This window comes from Pyricularia pennisetigena, chromosome 2 (assembly GCF_004337985.1).
Source record: "Pyricularia pennisetigena strain Br36 chromosome 2, whole genome shotgun sequence".
NCBI lineage: Eukaryota > Fungi > Ascomycota > Sordariomycetes > Magnaporthales > Pyriculariaceae > Pyricularia > Pyricularia pennisetigena.
The window spans coordinates 4,007,359-4,024,935 of NC_043741.1; the positions used below are offsets into that span (position 1 = coordinate 4,007,359).

The 17,577-nt window shown below is 53.7% G+C and overlaps 6 protein-coding genes across 6 annotated transcripts; 2 read left to right on the plus strand and 4 right to left on the minus strand.

The window, feature by feature from the left end:
* Positions 1-139: 139 nt before the first annotated feature.
* On the minus strand, positions 140-506 carry PpBr36_01118 (uncharacterized protein; the record flags this gene model as incomplete). The annotated part of the gene is made up of 2 exons (XM_029888307.1): positions 140-252; positions 329-506. 2 exons carry the CDS (start codon positions 504-506, stop codon positions 140-142), a joined length of 291 nt encoding a protein of 96 aa, XP_029752361.1.
* Positions 507-1,068: 562 nt separating this feature from the next.
* On the plus strand, positions 1,069-2,467 carry PpBr36_01119 (uncharacterized protein; the record flags this gene model as incomplete). Its single annotated transcript, XM_029888308.1, has 2 exons — positions 1,069-1,397; positions 1,483-2,467. 2 exons carry the CDS (start codon positions 1,069-1,071, stop codon positions 2,465-2,467), a joined length of 1,314 nt encoding a protein of 437 aa, XP_029752360.1.
* A 572-nt stretch (positions 2,468-3,039) lies between these two features.
* On the minus strand, positions 3,040-7,475 carry PpBr36_01120 (uncharacterized protein; the record flags this gene model as incomplete). The annotated part of the gene is made up of 2 exons (XM_029888309.1): positions 3,040-6,727; positions 7,315-7,475. The coding sequence occupies 2 exons, from the start codon at positions 7,473-7,475 to the stop codon at positions 3,040-3,042; spliced, it is 3,849 nt and encodes a 1,282-aa protein (XP_029751341.1).
* Positions 7,476-8,125: 650 nt separating this feature from the next.
* Positions 8,126-13,046, minus strand: PpBr36_01121 (uncharacterized protein; the record flags this gene model as incomplete). Its single annotated transcript, XM_029888310.1, has 8 exons — positions 8,126-9,976; positions 10,079-10,097; positions 10,325-10,692; positions 10,765-11,353; positions 11,414-11,637; positions 11,724-11,796; positions 11,883-12,553; positions 12,642-13,046. 8 exons carry the CDS (start codon positions 13,044-13,046, stop codon positions 8,126-8,128), a joined length of 4,200 nt encoding a protein of 1,399 aa, XP_029751342.1.
* Positions 13,047-14,242: 1,196 nt separating this feature from the next.
* PpBr36_01122 (uncharacterized protein) lies at positions 14,243-15,148 on the plus strand (the record flags this gene model as incomplete). The annotated part of the gene is made up of 2 exons (XM_029888311.1): positions 14,243-14,399; positions 14,487-15,148. 2 exons carry the CDS (start codon positions 14,243-14,245, stop codon positions 15,146-15,148), a joined length of 819 nt encoding a protein of 272 aa, XP_029751339.1.
* A 378-nt stretch (positions 15,149-15,526) lies between these two features.
* Positions 15,527-16,786, minus strand: PpBr36_01123 (uncharacterized protein; the record flags this gene model as incomplete). Its single annotated transcript, XM_029888312.1, has 2 exons — positions 15,527-16,257; positions 16,393-16,786. The coding sequence occupies 2 exons, from the start codon at positions 16,784-16,786 to the stop codon at positions 15,527-15,529; spliced, it is 1,125 nt and encodes a 374-aa protein (XP_029751340.1).
* Positions 16,787-17,577: the final 791 nt, after the last annotated feature.

The following is a 17,577-nucleotide window of genomic DNA, read 5'->3' on the forward strand; positions in this document are numbered from 1 at the left end:
TGTTGTACAGATGGCGAGTGAGGGTGTAGGCAAGCAGCTGTAAAAGCCCCCCCGAGACTCGGGACTCGCGCGTGATGAATTTTTTATTTTTATTTTTTTTGTTCAGAGGTATCGGGTATCGCGTTTTATGATATCGTGATCAGCTCGACAGAGAGTCTGCCTTTTCGAGTTGTCGTACATGGCGGTTGACTTCTTCGAGAACTCCCTTGATGCCGAGCTTTTGGCAGTCGAGGTCCATTTCGGTACCGTCCTCTGTATAGCAATTGCTGGGTCAGTCGATACGTTCGGGGGCTTCTTGAAGAAAGGCAGCGAAAGGGCAGCAGCATACTGAATTTGACCTGCAGTTTGGGGGGTTCTGTCGAGGTCTTTGGTAGCAGACTGGTTTTGATATTCATGCCAGAGGCGCGTGCATTCGGTGGTAGGTAGGCCAGGAAAAGGCGCGCCGCCCTTGCACTGCTGGCAAAGGGGTTGAACTGCGTTTTGACCTCTGTGACAAAGCGATTCATTTTTTTTTTTTTTTTTTTTTTTGGTCCCAATGTCTTTAAATCCTCTTCTTCCTCCTTGCGTCCTTGGGTGTGGAATGAATTGGCGATGAGACGATTAACCAACACTTTAGCACTGCTGGTGTCGATTGGAAATCTCAAAGACGGGCAGAGTGGATACCACCGTACTGCTCGTTAAGCGATCTGTACCTGTGCGCGAGGGATTCAAGGTGGTAATGGTGCAACCTGATTTGACAGATTAGACGCGCTGGGACCCACCGTCTGAACTAGGGGCAGAAGGTTTGAGCCACATCGATCAAACGAAGTACAATAGGACATGCACGTACTCCGCAAGCAGTTCTCGACGTCACTGGCAGGCCTTGAATATTTCGGGAGCATCCGAGAGAGAACACCGCATCTGCCATAAAAGAAAAAAACAAAGAAAACGGAACAACCAAATATAATACTTTCTTCAAATCTGCAATATCTACCGCGATAATAGGCTGTTGAATCCCGAAAGTCACAGAGAATCAAACAACGCTGCACCATAATAGAAGGCGGGGTGGTGGCGGTAAAAGCGAAGACCATGTCGCTGCGGACGCTCCAGGAACGCCTCGTGCAGCTGCAAGAGACGACTTCCCAAATACGGACCCTGATCGACCGACTGGGCAACCTGAAGCTGCAGCCGGGGTCTGTCCCTCTCGGGGACGAGTCCGACAGCCATTACGACGACGGCAACGTGGTCGCTGAGCTGGGCGTCGAGATCACCCAGGGCCTCCGTGACGCCGAGGAGGAATTAGACCTCCTCCGCGAAGAGGTAGCGGACCTCAAGCCCGGTCGCGATGGCAGTGAGGCCCAGAAGGACAGGAACCGCCTGCGCGAATCGGCGGACAGGCTGGGTGCCGAACTCAAGCGGTAGGTGATCCAGCCATCCTCGCCAGAAGGGGATAGCTGTCTAGTTTCGTTTGGATCCTGACCTTCTTTGCTCTACCCAACGCAGATGCCGAATTTCTTTCCGCAAGGCGCAGCTCTCAGCACGTCAAGGTTTAGCGGCAGCCCAACGAGCCGAGCGGGCCATGCTCGTCGCATCATATGCCGCTCCGCCGCCTCCGAGCCGCTCCGACGCATCGTCTCCAGCCCTGTACCAACAGGACGGACAGCAACAGCAGCAGCAGCCGCCGCCGCCGCCGCCACGACGACGACACCACCAGCAAAAATCAACCGTCGGCAACGATCCACAGGACCGAGTTGTCGGCGCCGCGCACAACGTAACATCGTCCCTCCGCAGGACCCACGACCTGATGGCTGCGGAGCTGGCGCGGTCGGCATACGCTGCGCAGGCGCTGGCGGAGAGCACGGCGGCCATGCGAGAGCTTGACCAGCGGTACTCTGGGCTCGACGGCATGCTCGCGGCGTCGAGGGACTTGCTGGGCACGCTGCTCAGGTCGCAAAAGTCGGACACGTGGTACCTCCAGACGGCGCTCTACATGCTGCTGGCCACGGCCGCCTGGCTCGTCTTCCGGAGGCTGCTCTACGGACCCATGTGGTGGTTCGTCTGGCTCCCGCTGAGGCTGCTCGGCATAGGCGTCGGTAGTGGCGCGTCCCTCGTCAGCAAGGGTCTGGGCGGCTCCGGAGCGAGCATGGAGGTCGCGGGCACGGCTGGGAGTGCGACTGTGGTTGACATGGGGGGCGCGGAAAGTGTGCCGACCGCTCGCGTGGGAGGGGTCGAAGATGTTGGTCAGAAGGAAGGTTCAGATCCGGGGTCGGAATCTGAAAAGGTTGGTAAGATTATTGATGAGGCCAAGGCCGACTCCGAGAGGGCTACCGACAAAAGTGTCAAAGGTCAAGACGTCCACGACGAGTCGGCATCCGATATGAACCCCAAGAAGCGGATGTGGGAGGAGCCAGAGGCGGCAGCAAAGCAGGCGGCCTCTTCTGCCGGCGATGAGGATAAGGCGGGCGAGAGGGTGAAGGATGAATTATAGTTTTAGAAAATCACTCAGTGGCAAATGGTAACCAATTAAGTTGGAGCAATCCTGCCTGTATACAACCGTGAATGCGAACAAGCAAAACGCGATGAGACAGCAGATAACAAGGAATCGTCAATGCTTTATGTGATGTCTATCTCTCCCTGTCTGTGATCTACGATAGCCTTATATGCTAGCTGAATTGGCCCTGTAAATGCAATGAATATTTCCAATTCCAACCCCCTTTTTTTGCTCGGTATGTCCCGGGGTAATTTTCAAAATCCAAAACCAAAAACATAGCCGCCCGCAGACCCACGCTTCCAAATGCAATCTTGAAAAAAAAAAAAAAAAAGAAAAGAAATCAACGCCGATAGACGTTGCTCGAACGATAAAAAAGGTCCCAAGGTTCCATGAATCAGAAACCCGAGGTATGTTTTGTTTTTTTTCTTGTTTCTGTTTTATCTTGTCTTATAACAGCACCGTGGAAGACTGGGCAAAAGAGTGTGTAATGAGTGCTCGGGATTCCCGTGCCAAACACTCGAGCTATCATAATCAATATTGTTTTGAAGTTCTTATTTTTTTTTGTTTGTTTAGTTCTTGTTGAGCATCGAAGACGCAACAGCCATACCAGCGAACAACATCATGAAACGTGGCAACATGGGCTTGTCGCCGTTTCTGTCGAGTGCCTCGGCCTCTTTGCCTTGCTTCTGTTCTCGCCCACGTTCCAGCTCGGCAAAAGCAGCCGATTTGGCCCGGCCCCTGTAAGACTTGTGCGGCCGCTTAGGGGTGGCCCGGACGATGGTGGCAGTCGCGATGCTCTTGGTGCGTTTCCGAATGTACGGCCGACGAGGCGACTTGGTCGTCGGTGTCACAGGGCTCTCTGGAGGAGGCGGGGTGCTAGCGCCCTCGGGAAAGAACTTCTGTGCGACAAGGCCCGGGGCGGTCTGCGGCCTCGAGCTCGAACCACTGCCCCGGAATCTTTCACTGTCAAGCCAGTGCTGGCCGCCAGAGAAGGCGCTTTTCAGAGCTCCAAAGGGTCCCGAACCCCTGCTCCCCGCCTCGTGGAGACCCAAGACTCCCGCAGTAGGGATGGATTTGCGGCGTGTTGGACTCGGCGGGCGCGCCGTTGGCTGGTCGTCTGACATGATGGCGGATACGTCCACCTCGGACTTGATAGTATCGACAGAGTCCCGTTGGCTAGCGCTGATGTAGTCCTCCCATGACGAAACACTGTTCCTGGTGATCAGGATAGGGCTCGGCCGCTCGATTGTGCGTCTGGATCGAGCTGGCTGTAGCTCAGGCAAGCTATCTCCGAGACTGGTCGACGGGCGGGGGTTTGTCAGTAAAGTCGGTGGTTGGGCGACCGACTTCTCGGCAAATGCGCTGTCAAAGATGTTATCCTCGGCCTCTTGGGCTGCTGGGGTAGGAGGGACAATAGTTCCAGCGCTTCGCGGGGGCTCCACATCCGGAACTGTTATCGGTTCAGTGAAAAGAGATGCTGCCAGTTCTGCCACAGCCTGTGTAGGGGTTCCCGAAGCTGAGGGATGGAACTCAGTCAGTGCTTGGTCTTCGTCAAAGCCGAACAATTCCTCGCTCTGTGAGAAGCTATCCGCATTCCTCAGAACAATAGTGTCCGGCTCTGGCGTTTCCTCCTGCACCATAGGTATCTGTTGGGTTGACCCAGTTGGCGTCTTCTCCTCATCTTCCGCCTCGTTAGGTGGGTAGCTGAAATGACCATCTTCTCCAGCCTGCTCAGAGTCAAACGATAATGGTATCTTGGGACAGGCCACGGGAGTCGATTTTGAGAAGGGCGGTGTCATCAGGAAACTGTCGCGAGGCGAGGGTCCTTCCCCATGGCTGAGCCCAGGAGTCGATGGGATAGACTCATCGTCCCGGCCCAGGCTTGCACGTTTGTTCGCTTCCTCAGAAACCTCTGCATCTCTGCGATCGGCCTTGTCCTCAGAGGCAAGGCCGTCGTACTTCCCTGCGGGCTGGGAACCCAGATGCGTCACAGGGGCCTGAGCAGCGTCGACACAATCAAGTTCAACGATGTCTCCAGCCACCGAGTCTTGCGCATCGCTCATTAGGGAGGACTCCTGTGTAAAGATGTAATCTTCGGCAACAGACAACTCCGTCCCTCCACACTCGGATCGGTCAGATTCTTCTGATAAAATCTCAGGCACCGTCCCCGCATGTTCCGATGCGGTGCCGTCAGAACCCGAAAAGGCATGTCCCCTAAACAGGTCCGGGTCGATTACGTGCACTGGTTGCACGTTCACCTTCTTGAGCACGGCAGGAGATGACTCCGAGACTTGACTGGAGAGAGTAGACTCGCTATTTTGGCGGGAGCGACTCTGTATGAACTTTTCGGGAACCAGCGGGAAGACTCGGTAGGCTGGATTGTCTCCCGAGGCTGGCATGATGAAGGTCTTCTTCCTCCTGAGCGGTATCGGCGATTGCTGCGACGGCGTCGCGGCTCGTGATTCTTCCGGACTCTTGGACAATGGGAACCTCCTTATCGGGTCTTGGGTGACTGAAGAGTTCTCTGTGTAGTCCAGCTGTGTGTCTTCATCTTGATTATGTGGCGAGACCGACGTGGTCGGTGTGGGAACCTCCTCGTCGTCTTCCGGAAGGCCTTCCAAAGAGCACGTGTCTTTGACTAGCATGTCCAGGTCTTGACGAATCCGCGATTCCAAAGCTTGGACGAGGTGGTCTTTCTCGGCCTTTGTGCTCACCGGGTTACTTGCTGTGCTGGACGGCTTCTTGCTGGAACCCTCTTGCGCACCGATTTCTCTATCTAATATGAGATGACCCCTCTTATATGCTGCAATGTGTACGGATGCGCTAGGGGCGCGGAGTACGTCTGTAATTCCAGTGTGGACACGGTCGAGAATGGCCTCGACGGTTCGCTGCGAGTGCGACTTGGTGTGGTCGAGGGTGACCTTTGCCGGTCTGGAAATCTTCCAGCCTTGGGCACCCGTTAATTCTAATATCCTTAATTCAAAGTCGTTTGTGTGAGAGACTCGCTCGTCGGCCACGTCTCTGAGCCTGAGAAGCTCGGTTTGTACATCACGAAGGAAGGCATAGCAATCCTCGCCATCCTGCTGTCTGAACATCGAAAGCTTGGAGCGAATGCCGCGGTGCATATGTTCATACACTGGGCCAAGGTTGTTGGCGATCCTTAGCTCAATACTCAGGGCATTCTCTTCGAAGTGTTGGCAGTCAACGGGACCTTCCAGCCACTCGCAAGACGCGTGGTCAAGCTCAAAAGACCGCCTCTTCGCGCTGATGGCCGAGTTCACCGCGTCAAACGAGTCAAACAACAGCCTCTCGCTTTGGGCAAGGTTAAGCGGTGCATCCTGGGCACTCTTCAGCCGTAAACTCCTGCTCCATTCGCGCTGTGTACGTCGGTGTCCTGTGAAACTCCGGAACGAGAGTTCGATACTGTAGCCGGGGATAAACTCGAAGGACTGGGTCGATTCAATAAACCTAGACTGTGGTATACACCCAAGCGTGAGGGCGTCGTAAGGGCTCAGTGATGATGATGCAGATAACCTTTTTGACAGCCGGTCCGAGGCCGGTTCTTGCGTCCACTTGAACTCCTTATCGTGCTGCCTGAGAAAAAGACCGACTACGTAGTGTGTGGACAGGATGATCTCATTGGCCAGCTCGTCGGTGACGGGAGCTCGCTGGTACGACTTGAAGGTTTCCTCGGCCCAGATATCACCAGACCGGACGATGGTGTAGGTGATTTCGTAACGAAGAGCGCTGGGTGCTTGGCCGAATCGACGGTGCAAAAGTGCGTCCGAATCTCTTCGGGTGATGAACTCCTTGCTGCAGTGCTCGACACGGCGAAGCAAACCCTGACACAGTCGGTTCGAAGGGCGGAGGACCTGTGAGCTGGCATAAAATCTGGTGTAGGCCGGCCTGTCGAGGATGTTGATTTGGACCTTTACCGCCAAAGGAGGGCGGCCGTGAAGCGCCTCCTCCACGATTGGAGACAGGGAGGCTGCCGGAGCCATGACGAATTGAGGCTCATGGGGAGCCGCGTCGTTAGTGATTGCGGTTGTGGTTGTGGTTGTATTTTTGCGGGTGATAATGGCTCGATATATGGTCAGGTGTTTACGCGTGGGTGGTGCGACCTGCACAGTAGAATCGACATGTCCTCTGCCGATGCCGCTAATGTTGCTGCTGTGGTAAGGCTGCTGGACAGCAGGAGCAGCCGGGCTAGGTTCTCTTCCTTTCGGCCGTCGTCGCTTAAAAGCGTTCCAGCCCATCCTGAAGCAGAACAGTGGGGTTTGCCCCAGTGCACGGCGGGTATTTTTCTTCTTTTTTTTTTCCCTCACTCCCTCGGTGCGGAGTGTTTGACACGCGCGCGGTGGTCACTGCTCGTGTGCCTGACCGGGATGTTCACAGCCCAGCACAGGGGTGTGGACGCGTTGTCTCAAGCGGTTATGCTTCGCCGCCACAGGGTCCCCAGCCAGGGCAGCGTAACTTTACCAATTTACAGTAACACTGGTAGGAGGTTGAATTGGGAGGGGGGAAAAGAGTTTGTTTTCTTTGTCGGGTCAAGTTAGGTGGTTTCGGGGTGTTTGCGGTCAAAAATACCGGTAGGTAGGTAGGTAAGGTAATGGTGGCATGAATCAGGTTAATGGATCGTCGATGACAAGCAAGATCTCATATGCTGATGAATGCCATCTTGTTGTCTTTCCTTGTGTTTCTCCAAGGAAAAAGACAAATCACAGCAACGACCAGTAATAATAACGCCAAGCTGATTCAATGGTAGGAATCGACACCAAAAAAAAAAAAAAAATACACAGAAACACAAGGAGATGAGGGAAGAACCCGTGACGGGACCTACCTACATATGTATACATTTGTCGTATGGTATGCACTCATCGGAAGCTGTCTTAGCCTCTTGTTCTTCTTGCTCTCCACCGACCTTGACCGACCCGAGAATTATTGGAACGCACCGGCCATTGGTCATCTTGGACTCACCGTCTCCAACAAACGGCTGGTTGCCCATCGGGTGCGATGCACATGCATTGAAGGGGAGACTTGCGAGAGAAAAAAAAAAACACAAGCATGCGACAAAAACTTGTTGTCATGGCCCTTGTGCAAATCTGATTTGCTAGGGGCCTGGTTGGCGATGTGGTCCCGGTGGGCGCGAATCACACCACAACACGCTTTCCCCCGAACCCGCAAATTACTTCGTCATGCCATGACAACCGATGTAACAACCAACCAGGAGTGGCCGGGCATTTGTTACCCGTACTTTTATGGCAAGGTCAAAATGACAATCCCCAGATTCCGCATCTAGGCATGTACATGTGTGTACGTTGGGCAGGCAGCACCAAAGAGCCCAAGGGACTTTTTTTTTTTTTTTTTTTCTTTCACGAATTTTTCTTCTCGAATGCCAATATTGGACTTTAACAAGACATGTCTCGAAAATTCGAGAATTCTAGAGTGGGAAAGAAGCAAGCCATTACGAGCCGTCCGCTCTATCGCATCACGGATAGCTCTCCGGGTCCCACAAAGAAGACCCTTAGAACAAAAGAAAAGCTTAGATCTAGAAAAGAAGTAAGACGTCAGTGGACCTCGTCCTCTCCGACGGCGCGTTGCCTTCAATAAGAGTCGACTTTCAACTAGACTAGGTAGACTAAATTTAGGGGTCGACTAGCTCCTGATCTCCCATAGGCGAATCTTTCCCTTGTCGTTTCCAACGGCAATCAGATCGCTCTGCGTCCCGAACGCCACCGCCGTGATCCTGCCAAACGGTGTCTCTGATGTAGGCCAGTTGCGGTACAGCGTGCAGCTCGGGATGTGCGCCAGTCTGAGCGCGTCCTTCTTGTGGACGCTTCCGAAGGCCAGGAGCTGGGCGTCGGGGGAAAACGTGACCACGGATATAGCCGTTGTCAACGACTCAAACGCGCGGGTCGGTTCTGGGGTCTCCTTAACCGTCACCTCAGATTCCTGACCGACTCCAGGTCTCACAACGAGGTCGTCTCTGTTGTATACCTGCAGGATACCGACGTTGGAGCCGACGGCCACCCAGCGATCCTCGCCCAGCTCGCTTGGTCCATCGCGGCCACCAAGAGCAAGCACCGTCCCGCCTGTAGAACCAGAATCTCTCCAGATGCCGACGAACCTCTTTGCCTCCAGGTTCCACTCTCCAACTTGCCCGTCCCTTCCCAATATAGTCACACCCTCGCCAGTCCTCCACCAGCAAAAGTCTGCGATGCCATGACGTCCATCCATCCGCGCCTGAGCAATCCATTGCATGGTGCCGACACGCATGATATTGAGCATGCCACCCCCCTTCTTATCCGTTCCTACTATGGCCATGTAGCGGCCACATGGGCTCAACTTGAAGCGCTCTACCGACTTCTGTTCTAGGCGATGACCGTGTATCCTGCTGACCTTGGTGACCTGCCCTGTCGATATGTTCCAAGAATGAAAGAAACGCCGTCTACCTGCAAAGACGATTTGCTCGCCCGAAGGGTAGAGAAACTCGGCCTTCCTGATTGGTGTGTTTTGCACCTGCACCGAGGTTAGGAGTGGGTTCGGAGTAGGGTGCGCAGCTGGCGATATGTGATGAAGATGAAGCATCGAGGATGTGCTGGATGATAGGAGGACGGGATGTTTTGGGTGGAAAGAGAGTGACTCGACGGGCCCTTTGTGGACGTCTGGTATGTCGCGCGTCTTTTGAATGTTGATAGTCTCGGGTCGCAATTTCCTTCTCTTCCGTGAGCCGCCGTCTGTAAGAGCGCTGACGTCTCGGAGAAATTCCTCCAGAGGCATAGCGGTGCCGAAATCTTCATCATCCGAGCCGCTGTCGCTGTCGGAGCCCGAGGATGCTGACGACCTGCGTCGCCGCTTCGGTTCCCTTCCGGCTGCATTCTTCACCCACGAGGGCTGCGGGTTCAACCGGAGATATTGCTGGCGCAGCCGCCTGGAATACTCGGCGCCACTCACAATATCCTCCCCTTCTGTCAACCGCAGTTTCCGCAGCCTGCTGGCGCCAGCAAGCGAAATGGACAGTTTCTCGTCGTCGCTGTCCTCCCACGCCGGCGCATCGTCTCCGGCGGTCGGGTCACTCGACTTATTGCCAGAAGAAGCAGGAACGAGTTGTTGGCTCCCAGCGACAGGCTCCTTCTCTGTAGCAAAGAAGAACAGGGCCGAGTCGTCGATGGCTTCATTCCCGGTGGCTTTTAACGACTGATTCTCCGCCAATTGCAAGTCCTTTGAGCCGGTCTGAGCGGGAAGAAAGTCGTCATCCTCAAACAAACGTGATCTGAAAGTCGTAGTGTCGCCGAGGACAAGCCTCTCGAGCTCCTCCTCGTCCGAGTCCTTGTCGCGAACCTGAAAGTTCACCTCTGACCCGGCGTTGTCGTCGTCGAAGCTGGCGAAGTCGTCGTTTGAAAAGTCATCATCGTCGGAAGACTCGACATTGTTGCGATTTTTGGGACCCATCTCGTCTGTTAGGTATACCGGCTCGCCGCTGTCACTTTGCGAAGTGACAGGATTCTAACTACCTCAGTCTGGGCCAATGCGGTCTGTGGTTGTGTTGGGCAATACTTTTTTTTTTCTCGATCGCGTTATCGATAAAAACATACTATGCTCACGTACAGGTGGGGCACCCCGCCGTCTGATTATAGGCGGGACTCAGGGGTTGGTGCATCCCAAGCTGGATGCAGGGTAAGGTAATTAAGACGGCCAGCGGGTAGGCGAGCCGAGGCAGATATAGGGAGATAGATAGGTACTCATTTTAATACAGGAAAAAAAAAAAAAAAAAAAAAAAAAAAACAGAGACGAACTTGGTAGGGGGAAAGGTAGAGAGCAGATTATAATCGGGCCATTCGTGCCAGTTCAGACTCCAACTTGCCTATCTCGTCGCTCACCGACTGGTGACTTCTCAGCGTCAAGACGGCAGCCTTCTGAGCGACATCAATGAGGTTCTCGACCTTTGCTCCGCGAGCCAGTCCCGCGATCAGTGTTCCGCAGAAGGTATCACCGACTCCATTCACCGAAACCACGTCTCTCACGTCCTCGGCGGCCGGGAATAGGCGCATGTACACGGCGCCGACGTGAGGATGGTCTCCCGTAGCCCTGACTAAGATGTAAGGATCTGCCTCGATCGATCGAACTCGGGGGTCGTCGGGTGAAAGTAGCATGGACAAAAGCACGCCCTTCTCGCCGAGTTTTGTCAGGAGGCATGGCACATAAGGAAGCAGGTGAATTATCTACAACTCAACATGGTTAGTCATATCATATGTTCAGGGATCCGTGGTTGCGGTTGACGCAGGTTTCCTTACCTGTTGCGGCACTCCAGCGTCGGTAAGAGCAGCAGATGTGAGACGCACAAAGCGATCGCGTGCTCCCCTCATGCCGAGGGCATCGATCATGCTGAACCAGCTAAGGTCGTCAAAGTATCCATGTTCCTTGGCCGCGTTGTACATGGCTGCCAGTTCATGGATGTTTGGTGTAGCTAGATCCACGAGAGGGGAAGGATGCAGGAGCCCACCGTGGTTGCTTCTCGCCGCCGAACTCAGGCGAGGGAACAGCCGGGCAGACTTGGCCACGGACACCGGCTCGAAGGCGATCTTGGCCCCATGCTGGCGCCCAGATCGTATCCATCCCTCGTGGATGTCAGCCTCACTCCAGTTACCGTCCACAACCAGCCATGAAGGGCGCGAGGCAGCAACAGCCGAATCCCAGTACTTTTGAAACGAATGACTAGTGAGTATGCCCATGTCGGCCATAGCGAGAACAAGGTTTTTGTCCGCGCCGTTGACGGCCACATATTGTGCCGTACGTGCCGAGTGATATTCTTGTCCCAGTTGCCGGATGCATGATGTGTCCATCCCAGAGGATTCTAACTTGGAAAGAACCGTTGCTCCGGCGCTGCCAGGCCTCGTTTAGTTTGCGGAACGCGGCCGTATAATAATACTGGGGTGCACTCACAAGTCGTCTCCAACCAAGCTACACAGCCGGACTTTCACGTTGCGATCCACTCGGTGAGCAGCCAGAGCAACGTTGTGTCCAACGCCTCCAACAGTCTGTGTGACAATTGAAGGATTTGATGTCTGCATTGCAGGCGAGGTCTGGGATGCTGAACCAGGAACAAAGTCACAGCTCAGATCGAGAGCGATTGATCCAGCAACTAACACGTCAACTTTGGAATGGGTCTAAAAAGACATCAGCCATATGTCCGACTTCCCAGCAGACCCCAAAGATATCTCATGATGGCGGACCCGGGAGCCTTGAGACTAACCTCTACCTTGCTGACAGTTTTTTGACCAGCTTTTGAATCTACTTGAGTGTTTACAGTATTGCTTGCGGGAAAGCTGCCAGAAAGACGGATTAGAGAAGAAACTAGCAGGCATGTTATACCGGAATGTGTATTGGCTGGCTGGCTTGCTAGCTAGCTCACATTTTAGTCGTTGAAGAACCCTCTGAGAGCTTGGACAGCTCAACGGAGATTTTAGTGGCCCTTTCAACGTTTGATTGAATCAAGGCCACATTCGCAGGCACGCTCCGACCGTCCGTTAGCTTCCGGATCTGGCCAAGTATGAAGGGAGTATTTTGGGATCCCGTGAAGCCCTGCTCTGCAGCGTCCGAGACTGCCTGCTTGATCACAGCATCCATCTCCTCTCGCGGAATCTGATGCTGTTCAGGGATGGGGTTTGCAAACACGATTCCGGTCTCTATCCCCAATCTCTCCTGTGCAAGGATAATGGCGGCCGCTTCCGCCTCCGAGTCGACGACGGACGGGCTCTTGATCCCGCTCTCCCGGGCCCAGAAAGCTGGAAAGTCAACCTTGCCGGTGCGGCCGTCGGCAAAGGTGGAGACGAGGACACCCTGCGTTTCCAGGTACTCAAGAGTTGTGGCAATGTCAAGGAATCCCTTGCTGCCACTGCAAATCACTGCCACTCGCGTTCTACCTAGCTCGGTCAGGTCGGCCGAGATGTCCATTGTCGACTCCCAGCCGCGATGGACTCCGCCTAGACCACCAGTGCCGAAGACCTTGATACCTGCCAGCCTTGCGAGAAGCATCGTCCCTGCGATGGTAGTTCCTCCATGGATCGGTCGGCCAGTCATGCCCTGCGTGAATCGACCTGCCATGTTAACAGCGGTCCATAGGAGACACCTTCGTGGCGGCTTGCAAGCATAGATGGGATAGGGCACCTACCAACCCAGCCAGGTATGCAAGGTCTCGTCGGGAGACTTTGTTGGCGCCCTCTGATATCATGCGTTCGACCTCGACATCTGTCAGGCCGACTGTAGGCACGCCAGCCAAGACTCCAATGACGGCAGGAGTGCCTCCGTTCTGGCGGACGATATCCTCTAGCCCAAGCTCGCTACGTGCAATGGCTCCATGGGTGTATATCGTAGACTCCAGGGCTACTACGGGGCGGTTCGATTCCAATGCATCCCGAACCTCGTCAGAGATCTTGAGGATCCCACCCAGACCGCTGCAATGGGCATGAACTTTGCTGCTCAACAGTCTTGTCTGGAACGGACGGCGACCATGGAGCTGGGGCCTGCTGCAGGGTCTGGCTGCAGCCGCCAGTAGCGTTCGTGATGTAGCCCTCATGTCTCCGTACGGTGATGCCAAGCTCAATTGGCAGACCTAGACAGATTTAGTCTCTTTTTTTTTCGACTGGGCTTTGAAAGGTATTACCTACTGATGCTGAGCAGCAGGGCTACCAATTTGTAACCATCACCTGAGCCCGGCGTGACTCGAATGATTTGCACATTGAGTGAGATTTGATCCATATTTTAGCCATGGCTTGCCGCCCCACATCCACCTTAACGTGGCGGAACCAACATGGCTATCGCTGGTTTGCGCTAAAAGCAGGTACCATCGCGCTGGAACTGACAGCGACTGGGGTCGGCTAAGTGGCTGAGGTAGTAAGTACTACTACTCTACTGTAGTATCACTCAGTCGCCGTCCATCTTTGCAATTACAAACAGCTTTATTTCAATGAAACTGGAAGTCGTTTACGTACAAAGTAATTAATACGTCGACATGACCGAAGCAGGCGAGTGTTTTCTTGGTGGAAATGAGCCGTGCCGAGAATCCGGTTGGGCATTATGGTACAAGGGATTTCAGGGGTCTCGGTCGTCTGAAACCTCAATCTGCGACGTCACCAAGCACTATAAAAAAGACGTTAAAGGGCAACAGCATGTTAGCCAAGATGCTGACATCCGCCCCACGCCGTCTTTTCCCGCCAATGTGGATGACGGAAGCCTTTTATGATCCTTCCAAAGCTGGAAGAAAAGGATTCTTTTCACGGAAAGGCGGCCCACCAGACCATCTTAGCTTTATGAGGTACAGTACATTGACGATGGTCGGTTATCGAGACATCCGGGGGGATGGATATGCCACCCGTCTAGGTCTAGGTACCGCATACAAAAGGGATCTATGGAGCACTTGCGAACCGCAATCTCAGCACGCTTTATCCTTGCTGCATTGATCGGTAGTGAACCCAGATCATTATAATTATACCCTCCCTCCGCTCGGGGCGGCATGAATTTTTACAAAAGTACACATCAATGATCACAGCAGCGTCGCATTTATCGTCCAAAGACTGGTAAATAGCAAGCGAGCCCTCTCCCGGAGAGACTTTATGCTTGTGTGCGGCAAGCTCCGCCTTGCCTCTCCACCAACAGCCAACAGCTAAGTCGGATATTGACGTTTGCTATTGGTTTTCGTTTGGAGGAAACAAACCCAACTCTTAAAAATTGCTTTACCTTGTTTTTGGCTGGCTCAATACACAAAAAAAAAAAATGTTATATACACCTTTACTTTCTTGCTTGGTCGTCCCGGCCTTGCTCGCTTGCCAGGCGTGGGCGCAGCAGACCTTTACAATAGCGGGAGGTCAGGTTTATACTCCGGGGATAGTGATATTGAATGCGCCTCAACCAGGGACGCCGCTAGGTGGAGGTACGAATGCAAAAGTCCATCCTCCCTTTTGCATCAACTCCATTAATTATTCCCGATCCAGAGACTGACAAGTAGAACTGCCAACAGAGACCCTACATGTGTCTCTGGACGTGACGGCTAACGGCAAGCTCAACCTGCCTCCATACGTCCCCGAGAGCCCGACGCAGATCCACAACATCACCATGTTCCTCTACAGCAGGGACACGGGCCTGAACCTGACGATCAACAACGGCAGCGCCGAGATACAAGGCAGCGAGCGCCTCATCATGTCGCAGCAGCCTGGGAGCACCGTCAAGCACATCAACTGGCCCTGGCCCGAGTGCCTAGTCGGCGACGGCCAGCCGCGCGGTGCCGACGACCGCCGCGGCGCCTACAACATCTCGATCCGGCAAAACTTCCGCCTCAACGGCCAGGAGCACTACACCATCTTCGATGTGCCCATTTCCGTCACAAATCGCATAGACGGCGGCGGGCGCCTCAGGCCGTCGTGCGAGAGCCTCAACAACCCGCTCCTGAGCGAGACCGAGGTCGACGTAAGAACTGCAAACGACGTCGGGATCCTCTTCGCGCCAGGAGACGCCACGCAGGTTCAGTTTATCGCCAGCAAGGACAAGGACCTACCCGACAATGGACTCGGGCCTCCTCGAGGATCTGGTGCTCGGGGGATTGGGAGCGGTAACATCATTAGTTGGGCCGGAGGGGCTTTATGGACTGCTGGAGTGGCGATTGTTCTGAATCTTCTTTTATAAGAGGCGGGTGTCCTCTTTTGTGTTGGTTAGCCTTTGCACATGATACCCCTCCCGTTCCGTCGACACAATTCATGCGATTTGCGACCTAGACGAACGAACTTAATAAAGAGACACAGCTTAATTGATCTCTTGAGTAATTATCGATTATTTCACGTCTTGCTCTCGGGTGGTGGACTAGGGTTTTGCTCGTGCTTTTTTTTTTTTTTTTTTTTCTGTTATCAAAAATACGATTACCGCCCAACATGCAACCAACCAACATACCCTTAAGAAACTACAACTCCCGGGACTCACCCCTTTCTTTCCCTGACATGGGATTTACCTGACCTAGAAAAATACTTGCTCCAGTCTCTTTCAGCAACTGTACATCTCGTAATCCGCCTATTCCACCAGGACGGTGCTTTCTTCCCCATCGGAGAGCCTCGACTTGGCGTCGTAAAACTTGTCGAGGTCCTTGATGACCTGGCGTCCCTGAAAGTTTGTCATCAGGATCGAGGTCTGTTCGCGGAGCCTGTTCTGGTACCACATGGGAAATCCGCGCAGGGCGCCGAGTATGTTACCCATGCCGGGGATGATGACCTGGCCGCCCTCACCCTTCAGGACCTGGCGGACGATGGCCTCGGCGACGGACTCGGGCTCCATTGTGGGGATCATGAAGGGCTGGGTGGAGTTGTAGCCCGTGAAGAGCGTCGTCTTGGTGAAGCCCGGGTACACGATGACGGTGCGGACGCGCGGCGCCTTGTACCTGACCTTGAGCTCAGTGGACAGGGTTTCGTGCATGGCCATGACGGCGGCCTTGGAGCCGGCATAGTCGGCCATCTCAGGCGACGAGATCCACGCAGCAAAGGAGCTGACGTTGACCACCATGCCGTGGTTCTTCTTGACCATGTCGGGCAGGAACTCCTTGACGGTCCAGAAGGGAGCCATGGCGTTGACATCAAAGGTGAAGCGGATGTCGCGCTCCGTGGAGTCGAGGATGGTCTTGCCCCGGACCACGCCTGCATTGTTGATCAGGATAGTTGGATTGCCGATCCGGGCCCGAATCTCATCGGCAACGGCGGCCAGCTTGGCTGGCGAGGTCAGGTCGATCTGGAAAAAGTGTACAGATGACGCTGATTCGATTTGATTTCGCTATCTTTTAGCGCATGAACTATATAGGTCGCGACGGGCAGTATGGTGCCCGGCTGGGGCTGGCATAAGAGGATTCAACAAACAAAAAAAAAAAAAAAAAAAAAAAAAAAACTCACTTGCACTAAATGTGAGGGGCTGGATATCCAAGACTATCACCTTGATGCCACGCTCCGCCAGGAACTGCACGATGTGGGCACCGATGCCTGCGGAACCGCCGGTGACAACCACAATCTCCTTGGACCAGACATATTTGTCACTGACCCAGTTGTTATTGGACTTCCGAGACAGGTAGTTATTGATGGAGCGGAAAAGACCGAGGTACAGCAGCAGCTTGACGCGCCAAAAAGCCTTGCTGTAGATGCCAGCTATCAACTTGCCCTTCTGAGTGTACTTTCCTGCAAGCACCAAAGGGAGCGTGAGCCATGGGTTCAAAACCGTCTTGCCAACCAGTCTGGCGATGGGGTCAATATACAAGCCCTCCCGGGGCAGGATCCCGTTATGCATAGGCATGGTGGGTGACACAAAGACACTGGCCGATTATGTCTTTTTTTTTTTTTTTCTGCAGCTTGAATGCTCAAAAAGATATATGACCACAGATAGCCGCTTCAAGAAGAAAGCAGCGCTTTGTTTGGGCGGGGGAGACCTCGAATATGCGATGTACCACCGATTCCAAAACCTAAACAAAATAGACAAGATGATAGTATAATCGAACTAGGACCAGGGCAACAGGATGACGACAATAGGAGAAATGGTTGACTGGTGGTTTTGATGAACGAAGAGAAGTTCGAGATTATACCACATCAAATGTCAATCTAGAATTGGATCTCTTAGCCGAGACTAACTGATCTCTACAACAGCTTCATAAGCAACTGAGGCACGGAGACGGAATGAAAGTTAGATCTATGATCTATGCCTTCTTGAGCCTCCCCAGGATTAATGCCAGCTTCTCCGCACGCTCTCCGCATTTTGGCTGGCGCTTGGCATAAGGTACCGAGGTCCAGATGCACCTCGGCCGGCCAATGCGAATTCTGATGCGAATCCTATCAAAAATCAAGGAAGGCATTGATGCGATTCCGTTGCTGTAATGTTGTAGAGAGCGGTTTTGTTGTCGGACGAGAGAAACTAGCCGATATTTGCCCTGCAGGAGAAAGAAAAAGGAGACCAACTTGGACTTGGCACAGACATCGTGGAGAACGTGCTTTTGGAAAACAAACTGAAGCTGAACCATAATTGTGCCACATGTGGCGTAATCGCTGTGGCCCCAATCGGTAGCTTCCCTTATTCACTTTAGCTTACCCTGC